Below are 10,205 nucleotides of genomic sequence, written 5' to 3'. Positions count from 1 at the left end.
ACGGTTGGCTTTCTGGGCTGCAAGAGCACACTGCTGGGTCATGTTGAGCTTCTTCACAAAGTGACTTTTCTTTACGAAGTGTTGTATATTAAGCTGATAGCTACTGTTAGCTCTGTATAAACAAAGCAGGAGGGAGACAAACGTAGTAAGTGACACTGGATCCTAGCATAGCAGGACAGGTATGGTCAGACCCAGAGTTGAATACCACCCTTGCAGGCCCCACCTGCACATCTGCAGCAGCACAGGCCCCATGAACACCTTATCCAAGGGTTTTTTCCCCTCTGTGAATGCTGTAAAATTTGGGGTCTTGAACTTAAATATGTGTGTATACACACACACACACACACAGATTTATCTGAGACCAGGAACAATTCTCTCACACATGTTCCAATTTGCTTTTGCATTTTTGAGCTTGGATTGCTCACCTTGGATTTACTGTGTACCAGTTCCTGGAAGGTGGAGTACATTGCATCATGAGACCTTTGTATAGGGGATCATTTAATGCTTGTAAAAATAAGGAAACCGATAATCTCCTTTGAATCAGGGACATTTTGACCATTGACTCAGACATTAGTCAAAAATGACAGTAGGGACTTAATAGCTTTTGGTGATTTTTCAGGTCTGAAATGTGATATTCTCTAGATTTCTGAGGCTTTGGGTTTTGGTTTTCTTCTTCAGTGAGGAGCTAGGCTACCTTACAATGAATATAAATACAGGCAAAGTAAGCATGCAAGGCTGTTGCTGCCCTCCAAGATACACTGTTCAAACACACCTCAAGCACTCATCCATACCTGAATAAAGCCCATAGTGACTGATCTCAACAGAATGAAACAGCCAAGGTCACACAAGAAAAAATATTCTAGTTACACTTCATCAGAGCTGAGCATCTGTTTCTCTTACGGTCCTGAGCAAATTGTGTTACTGCTGTGCAGTCCTGCTACAGCAAGTGGAAAAATGTGAAACTCTCTTCTCCATCACACTGGTTTTTTACTTCCTCTTGGCAGTCAACTTTTTGGGAAATGAAACTCTAAAATGGTTTCCCTTGTTTTTTTTTGTCAGTGTACAAGGTGTTCCAACTGAAGGAAATGTGCAATGAGAGAGAAGTTACACACTACATGGTCACTGGATTCTCCAAGAAATCTTTCAGCAGCAAACTTGAGGACATTTTATCACTGAAACCATGCAAGACAAAGTGTTTATGGCTCTGTCCAAAGCTCCTCTGCCTCCCCATTTTTATGCAGTAACTCACAGAAGACGCCGGGAGAACTAAGTGAATGAGGACAGAGATCCAAAGATGTCATAGTTTAACCCCAGCTGGCAACTAAGTACCACACAGCCTCACACTCACTCCCCATCCCTCCTAAATCCCTGCAGTGGGACACAAATGAGAATCAGATAAAAAGTTAAAAACCCACAGGTTGATATAAAAAGTTTAATAATTGAAATAAAAGTAAATTATATCAATACAACAACATTAGGAAATAGAGACAGAGAAGAAGGAATAAACCCCATCCTCCAAAAAAGTGATGCACAGTACAATTGCTCACTACCTGCTGACTGATAAACAGCCCAGCCTGAGCAGCAATCAGTTCCTTCCGGGTAATTCCCAGTTTATACACCAAGTATGACATACTGTGGTATGGAATACCCCTTTGGCTAGTTTGGGTCAGGTGTCCTGTCTCTGCTCCCTCTCAGCTTCCCATGCCCCTTCTCACGGGCAGAATCTGAGAGACTGAAAAGTCCTTGATCATGGAAAGAGCTACTGAGCAACAACTAAAACATCGGTGTTATCAGGCTAAATCCAAAACACAGCACTACACCAGATACCGCGAAGAAAATGAGCTCTGTCCCAGCTGAATCCAGGACAAAAGGTCCTATACAATCCTAGTATTTTTTCCTAAGTACAGACTGGGAGGTTTAGCAGACGAGACATGCTGAGGATGCACGAACATGATGGTATGTTTGACGATATAAAGTCACCTATGGGATTTCAACGAACAGCATGGGAGACTTCACAGAAATGTTAACAGCAAAACCAGCACACGTGTTTCTTGTGCGGTGCTGAGGTACAGCAACTAAAGATTACAGGAGTTATTAAACGTGTGCATCCTGCCACTGAGCCATCGGTCCCCCTCGGGGGCTCTGTCAGCATTCACCTCTTGAAGCCTGACGGCAGGCAAAGCTCCAGCCTCCCGCACGCACCGAGCCAGGCCTTGGCCACCGCCCTTTGTACCTGTGCCAGGACGGATCCCCGCTGAGCCCTGCTTGCCCCTGCGGAAACAGCTCCCTGAGAGCCGCGGGGGGCGGGCTCCGCCCGGCCTGACCCGCAGTTTCGATTCCCGGGAGCGAGGCAGCACACGAAGGAAGGACGAGGCAGGGAACCTCCGAACCCAACCCCACCGCACCGCAAGCCCGGCCCCGCTCCCTCAGACGGGAGGGGTGGGTTCACGCATGTGTGACCCCACGTGTCACCGCCACGCCGGAAGCGAGGCGGCAAGATGGCGGCGCTCCTGGCGCGGCTGTGTCGGGGCGCTCCCGGCCTCCGCGTCTCCCGCCTGCCTCTCGCCGCCGCCGCTGCTCCGCCTCTGCGCCGCCCCTCCGCGCCGTCGGGACGGTCGCGCCTGCTCAGCTTTTCAGCGTCCGAGCTGGTGCGCGCCGCGCCGGTGCCGCTGCAGCCATACCTGCGCCTCATGCGGCTGCACCAGCCCGCCGGTGAGCGCGGCGAGGCGCTGCCGTAGTGACGCGGTAACCGCGGCGACTCTGCCCCCCCCCACCCCGCTCCTCGTTTCGCTCCTCAGGCCACCCGCGGGTCTTCTCTCCCCTCAGGGACGTGGCTGCTGTACCTGCCGTGCACATGGAGCATCGGCTTGGCGGCCGAGCCGGGCTGCCTCCCCGACTGCCACATGCTGTCCCTGTTCGGCCTCGGGGCGGTGCTCATGCGCGGAGCCGGCTGCACGATCAACGACATGTGGGATCGCGACTATGACAGAAAGGTAGAGCGACCCCCGTGGGCTTGACAAGATCTGTGTGCAAAGTACGTGTCCGCTCATCTCCCACATCACCAGTGGGTACCTGCTGAGTGCAGGCATAGGGCTCCAGGTTCAGTAATTCCTCCATTCTGTCCGAGATGCGTGCAATTAATTCGTCTACATCTCCTCCTAGAACAGTAGAAATAGTTTCATTTTTGTGTAACACTTCTCTGTCTAGGGCTGTAGTAAGTCTTCTAGAGCACTTACTTCTGTGTAAGATAAAATACATGTGGTTGTCAGCTGTAGGTAGTACTTGAAGTTTATTTTACAGCACAGTTTTGCATGACACAAGAAAATAACACTTTTTTTTTGCTACACTTGCCAGTTACGATTTACCCAAGAAACACTTTGTTTATTTAATTTTCAGGAGCCAGGTTTCCTTGAGTATTTTTAACTTGTTCATGAAAATGGCTGTTAAGAGTGTCATACCCAGCCTGGAGCTAATCCTCTTCCATTGTGCTGTAGTTTCCCTCTTCTTTTTGTTCAGAAGAGGGAAATGAGCAGAAGGCAGTGCCCGGTGTCAGATGTTGTAATGTCCACAGGTGCAGGCTTGGAGGGGAGTGTCCTGGCGATGCGTCACTGTTTGCTTGTCCTGTTTTCTGCTTCTATATTGTGTGGGGCTTTGGGTTTCGGCGCTGGTGAGAGACAGGAGAATGAGCCAGCCCATGAAGTTATTACAGCACTGGTGTATCTGTGCTGTTGGGAAGGCAGTGAATGAATCAGTTCAGGTTTTGTGGCAGTTTTGGATGGTTTAGTGTTTGGAGGTTACTAACAACTACGTATGCTAAAAATATTTGCCAGGGTGGGGCGTGTGATTAGTAATAGGGACTTTTCAATATAATTAATTGATTTATGCCTTAATGTGATTAAATGTGAAGCTTTCGACATTCCTGTCACAGTATTACATATCTTAAAGGATATCTTTAGAACAAGCGTGATAGGGGCTGGGTCAGTAGCAGGATGTTGTCTTGAGCTGGTGGTAATGGGTTGGGGTTTTACGTTTTATGTTATGGATTATTTAGTAAGTATTTTCTTCTGTTTAAATGAAACATCCGATGTTTGGCTGCAATATGCAGTGGAATTGGTCACAGATATGTCAAGAGCATGTTTAAACTGCAGCAGCAGAATTTGACATTTAACCTAATCTGAAAAACTTTATTTAAATTCACATCATTAAAGCATGTGCAGAACACTTTATGCCCACAGAGTATTCTGTAAAAAGTTGGATTTTGAACCTCTTTGAATAGACTTTACACCATTTTCATCAATGTGCAAGATGTTTGGGTTCTGTGGGATTTTTTCCCTTTTGGCAGCGGTCACCTTTGGCAAATACCTCAGTTTAACTTGCTTCAGATATTTCTTTCTTCTTTTAGTTTACCTTTTATGATTTCCTATTCCAGACAGAGTTTCTAAACTCCACTGTACTCAGACTAGGATTAAATTAATTGTCCTTTCATAGTCATTAACAATGGTTACATGTGTTAGAGGAGCCCTGCGTCTTTACAATGTTTTGCATAGTAATCACTTTAAAGTGTTTGAGCACAGAAGTGCTCCTTGAAATTGGAATAGTCAGCTCAGTTTTTAAGTCTGATTATTTTTTTCCTCTAAGGTAATAAAGTTCATATACAAGATGTCTGCAGTGTTGCTAGTCAGCCTTGTTACACATAAATGGCACTTTATTCCTGCTGTAGGTTTTAAAGCCTGCATGCTTCTAGTATAAGCACTGCTGTTTAGAAATACAGGTCGTGTCTGTGAAGATACACTAGGTTTGTATCTTTGAAGTAACCCTATCTCATACATTCTGTGACCTGTTTCTGTTTATTTTTCTGCTATATGCCAATGGCGTGACTTTTAGTTTTAAGATCCATTGGAGTGTGTTACGTTGGATTTGGTATTAACATTATTCTTTCTATTTTCAGGTGGCGAGGACGGCAAGCAGGCCCCTGGCAGCTGGAGATATCTCCACTTTCCAGTCCTTTGTTTTTCTTGGTGGACAACTAAGCTTGGCACTTTGTGTGCTTCTGTGTCTGAATTACTATAGGTGACATACAAGTTATGTTTTGCTTTTTAAAATTTGATTCTAGGTCCACAGTCAAGCACAGAGATTTTCAGCAGAAAAGTCTTTGGGGGCAGGGGGAGGAGGTTATTAGTTGTGGAGGTGTATTTCAAAGTAAAAGAATTAGTTCAGTAATCTTTACCTCTCCTGTAATGCCACACTGCATCTTTAGACTGGCAAACAATAAACCTCATGGTATGTTTTACAGTATCGCTCTGGGAGCAGCCTCTTTGTCTCTTGTGGTCACCTACCCTCTGATGAAGAGAATAACATATTGGCCACAATTAGTTTTGGGTGAGCTGGAAATATTTTTGCTATTTTTTTTTTTCTTTGGGTTGAGTTTTTGGGGTGTTTTACAAATCAGTAGTTGAACTTGAGCCGTCTGATTTTGTATAACTTTACATTAAAATAAAAATACCTTATAGATGAAATTCTATTGTGTCAGAAGCTTCTTAAGCAATTTATAATGCATGTAAGAGTTGATGTTTGGGTTAGGGTTTTTTTGTTAAAAATCTGTTCCTTAATTTGATGGAGTGAGGGGAGGGAGAAAAGGAGGGAGAAAATAAATATTTGACATTTGAGGATCTGCTTTAGTTTTGGGCTTATCTCAGAACCTGTCTTACACATGCATTTGTTCTGCATTTCAATCTTCAGCCTCTAAAATGATTCCTGTGCAGAAACTGATGGTGCTTGTATTTCAGGTTGAGCTACTAAAATGTATCTTTGAATCTTAGCCTTCACATTCCAGCTGTGTGAATCCAGGGCACAGCTACCTTCAGCTTTCTCAACCAAAATTGTCGTTTTCAGCCTTGAAGTACCATAGTTGGCTGCTGTGCAGTCAGTTACACTGACATCTTTTGTTGTACTGACATTTTTGTAACTTTAGACCTGTTGTATGGGTATGCTGGACTAGTTTTGTACAAATATTTCCCTGTGCTAATGAAGTAAAATTTATACTGGGGGAAAATGCATGGCTGTATGTATTTCACCTCGTACGTCCAGAGTATTTAATGTCAAATTACTTGTATTTATTACCTTCCTGAAAATAAGTGGTAGAAAAATAGAGATGTTGGTAATGTACAAAAAGCTACTTTTATGATATACGCTGGAACAAATAGTAGTGGATTATATACATGCAATATAGATAGCTCCTGGCAATCTTGTAACTTTTTTTTCTTTTACTCTTTCTGTGTTTTTAGGACTTACATTTAACTGGGGAGCCCTTCTTGGCTGGTCTGCCATCAGAGGGTCATGTGAATGGTCTGTGTGTTTGCCCTTGTACTTAGCTGGAGTAATGTGGACTCTGGTATACGATACCATTTATGCGCACCAGGTAGAGTAGCAGTGGGAAATTTTAGATATCACTGCATGTTTGTGTGTTTAATTTACAGCTTTGTTGTCAAACAGCAGTGTTAACATGTTGCAGTGCTTTACCCTCAGCTGAGCTAAAACGGTACCAAAGAAACCCCAGCCCTCAGACCTTTTATTGCTGCTTGCAAATGTTTTATATATCAGGTGGAAAGCTGGAAGTATAGTGTACTTTGCTTATGCATTTGCATTGTATAAATAACTTCAGTGTTGGTATTAGCTCTTGGCCGCTAAAGCAGATCTAACGACTGACCTTCTAATTTCAATTTTAATGTAGAGACCTACAAATGAACTTAAATTGGGCTCCTAATAAGAAGCATTGGAAATTTAAGCAAGGGCCCACTTTTTATTTACCTTATGAAGTGGTGGTTGGGTTGTGATTTTTTTTTTTTTTTTTTCTGATTCATCATTTCATTCTAGGATAAGAGGGACGACATCATGGTCGGTGTGAAGTCAACAGCATTACAGTTCAAGGAGGATACGAAGCAGTGGCTCAGTGGCTTCAGCCTTGCAATGCTCTTGAGTTTGTGCATGGCAGGAATGAACTGTAACCAGACATTTCCATATTACTCAGCTGTGGCTGCTGTAGGGGCTCATCTAGCACATCAGGTTTGATGTATTTCATACTTTTTCCATGTGGAAGTTCTTGATAAGAAATCAGAGTGCTTTTCAACTCCCATCAATTTGCCAACTACGAGGAGTCTCTTTATAGAGAACTTAAGTCTTCTGACAATAAGCTTACTTCACTTAAATACCTTTTGCAGACCTTTTGTTTGAAGAGACCTCCACTGGTCTACAGACTGTAGAGCACTGTTTTTCGGTCTGTTCCCAACCAGAAACTCTGCCTCACGTTAAGCTGTCATCTCAAGGGAATGGTTTTCATTTCGTTTCCAGTAGCAGCTGCAAGCTAGATCTACCTCAGTATCTGCTGCACAATCATTTACTGTTTGAATTGTCAGAGAGGCCTTACATTGTAGTTTCAGCACAAATGGAAATTACTTTTCTTCAGGTAGGGTTTCTGTAAATGAGAATGCAGAATGTATGTGGTGAAATGTGCACAACAATTGTGTGGATTTCCAAGAGCCCGTGGTTCTGTGTACCACAGAGTAGCTTCCTTTTTGAATGATTATTTTTGGTTCTGCCAAACGTTCTCATGCTTACCTTCGTGTTGAAGATTTCTGAATGTGTTCTTAACTATCTGAGTTTAGAAAGCTGAGTATGCTGCATGAGGACTAAGTTTTACTTAATTCATTGAATTTTTGCCTGAGACAGGAGTTTGGGTCATGAAGATGTCAAATTTCTATCCCACCCAAGAAGTTCACTGATAGAAAAATAACATCTTTTATTTACTTTGCATTTCTGAAGGTATACCTCATGGTTTGGCTGCTCTTGGGTTTCATTTGTCAGTTCAGTGTTTTCAGTTCCCTGTGCTTGAGGGGCTGACAGGTTCTCAAGGGTGTGGACAACATCCTGTCTTAGAAGCTTGTGGCACCATTTCAGATTAATCAGAACCCAGACGTGTCGCCTCTGTACGACTACACATGGCAGAGGAGCAGGTTTTCCAAGGAAGATTCCACTTCTTTGTGTCCAATACATTCTGGTTTTACTTCTTCAGAGGCTGAATTGCAAGTTTTGAGGTTTTGGGGGTACTTTTCCATTAACCCTTTCATTTGTTTTGCTTAACATTTCTTCTTGTCATCCTTCTCGAGACTTTTTCACCAAGTTTTGTTTCCAGGAATACTTTTCAGTAACTTTGCTCTGGCTGCATTGTGTGAGTTGGTTTTTCACCTTTACCTGTCTCACAGCACACAGCTACCAAGCTGGGCAGGCCTTGCTTCTAGCTGTTGTTGCAGGTATCCTGGTTCTTTTTTTGCAAGAGAGTTGAATGGACATAGCTAAGAGGGACTGGACTGAACCAGCCATGTGTGAGTAGGCAGGGCTGAGCACCTTCCTGTGCATTCCAGTTAGCCTGGGTCACTGCTGGCTCTCCAGTGCCTTGTCTTTACTGGAACATAGAGCAACACCTAGCAGCAGAGATTTAAAGCTGCAGGCAGGTTTTGGGGGGGCTTAATTTTATTTAGAGTTCCCATTGAAGAATTAGTTGGCTACCTACAGAGGAAAATCTCAAAAAGACTTACTTACATGCTCTCCTGGTTTCAGCTGCGATAGAGTTAATTTTCTGTGCTGTGTTTTGGGTTCAGTCTGAGAATAATGTTGATAATGCATCAATTATTTAGTTTTTGCTGTGTAGTGTTTATACTAAGTCAAAGACTTGAAGTTTCCCATGCTGTGCCAGTAAAGGGGGGCACAAGAAGCCGAGAGGGAGCATAGACAGGACAGCTGAACATCATGCTCAGTGTATAAACTGGGGGGAGCTGGCAAGTAGGGGTTGATTGCTGCTCAGGGATGGGCCGGGCATCCATTGGTCAGCAGATGTTGTGCAGTTGTATTGTGCATCACTTAGGCTTTTTTGTTTGTTCGTTATGTTCTTCTCTCTATTTAATTTTATTGTTGTTGTTGCTGTTGTCATTATTATATTTCTCTCTATTTCCATTATTAAACCGTTCTCATATTAACCCACAGGGAGAGTGAGTGAGTGGCTGTGTGGTACTTAGTTGCTGACTGGGCTTAAACCACAACACATGCCCAGATATTTTTACATTTTTTACTGTCAAACCAAACACACCAGGCTGTTTATACAGTCCTTCATGGAGACAGTCTGGGAATTGTGTTCTTACGTGATCCTTGACTTTCCTGCTGTATGTTGAATAAATTTGTGAAGTAAACACAGATGCCAGTTATGCAAAAAATCATTTGTAAGCATAGTGTATTCCTGTTTCTTGTGGAGCAAAAGGTAGACTTTAGAATTTGAGATTCACTTTTTGAAGGTACAGACTTTACTGTGTCTTGTGGTGTGTGAAACATTTATAAGTCTGTAGACTAATGCTAGAATGTTACACTGTGCTTTTGCAGATTTACACTTTGGACATAGACAAACCTGAAGACTGTTGGAAGAAATTTGCTTCAAATCGTACTGTTGGAGTTCTGCTCTTCATAGGCATTGTGCTTGGAAATCTGTGGAAACAAAAAGACTTAAAAAATGCAAAAGAAAACAGGTAGCTGAAACTACTACAAATAGTTCAGCTGGTAAGAAAGTACTGTAAGAAGTAACACACTTATAACTGTAGCTACCTTATACTGTTTATTTATAAAAGCTGGTGAAAACATTCTTGTTTCTAAAAACATGCGAATGAGGTTATCCTACAGTGTAAGTTTTAATCAGATGACTTCAACTTCTGTAGAAGCTTCAACAAGTGAAGCTGCTCTGCTGGTCCTGTGCAGTACAGGCAAACTTCTGTCAGGCTCTCAAGACTGCGAGCTCAGGATTTTACATGAAACAAATGTCTCTTAGTGATAGTACGTGAGAAAATGCAGATGTAAATAAAATCTGTCTGTACATGTTTGGTGTTCTGATTTCTATTACTTGAGTTGTGATAAATTTTGAGTTGGAGCTTTTTGCGTGAAAGAACTGCAATAGAAACTTTTATCCTAACATGTATAGAAGCAGTCAGGACTCGGAGTGTGTAAGGTCCAGAATACGAAGTCAAAAGAGAAGTATTTAAAATTACCTTTTGCTCTTGCTGTAATTGCTGGCAGTGATTCTTTTTCATGTGCAAAGAACAGGCTTCTGCAAAGTTTCCTGCACAGAATGAGCTGAGCTCATTTATCAAGAACGGTTTGAACACAGATTT

At 42.8% G+C, this 10,205-nt stretch overlaps 1 protein-coding gene across 1 annotated transcript; it reads left to right on the top strand.

The window, feature by feature from the left end:
* Positions 1–2,458: 2,458 nt before the first annotated feature.
* COQ2 (coenzyme Q2, polyprenyltransferase) lies at positions 2,459–9,883 on the top strand. The gene is made up of 7 exons (XM_057402010.1): positions 2,459–2,712; positions 2,827–2,993; positions 4,949–5,070; positions 5,294–5,379; positions 6,285–6,418; positions 6,874–7,062; positions 9,427–9,883. Exons 1-7 carry the CDS (start codon positions 2,499–2,501, stop codon positions 9,571–9,573), a joined length of 1,059 nt encoding a protein of 352 aa, XP_057257993.1. The 5' UTR covers positions 2,459–2,498; the 3' UTR covers positions 9,574–9,883.
* The last annotated feature ends 322 nt before the right edge of the window (positions 9,884–10,205 follow it).

The sequence above is a fragment of the Pezoporus wallicus genome, unplaced genomic scaffold, assembly GCF_028554395.1.
Source record: "Pezoporus wallicus isolate ANWC-B61680 ecotype Strahan unplaced genomic scaffold, APGP_CSIRO_Pwel_v1 contig_7178, whole genome shotgun sequence".
In the NCBI taxonomy this organism is placed as follows: Eukaryota; Metazoa; Chordata; class Aves; order Psittaciformes; family Psittacidae; genus Pezoporus; species Pezoporus wallicus.
Note: the sequence above shows the minus strand (reverse complement) of the source record. Positions and strands in the feature narration are given on the sequence as shown.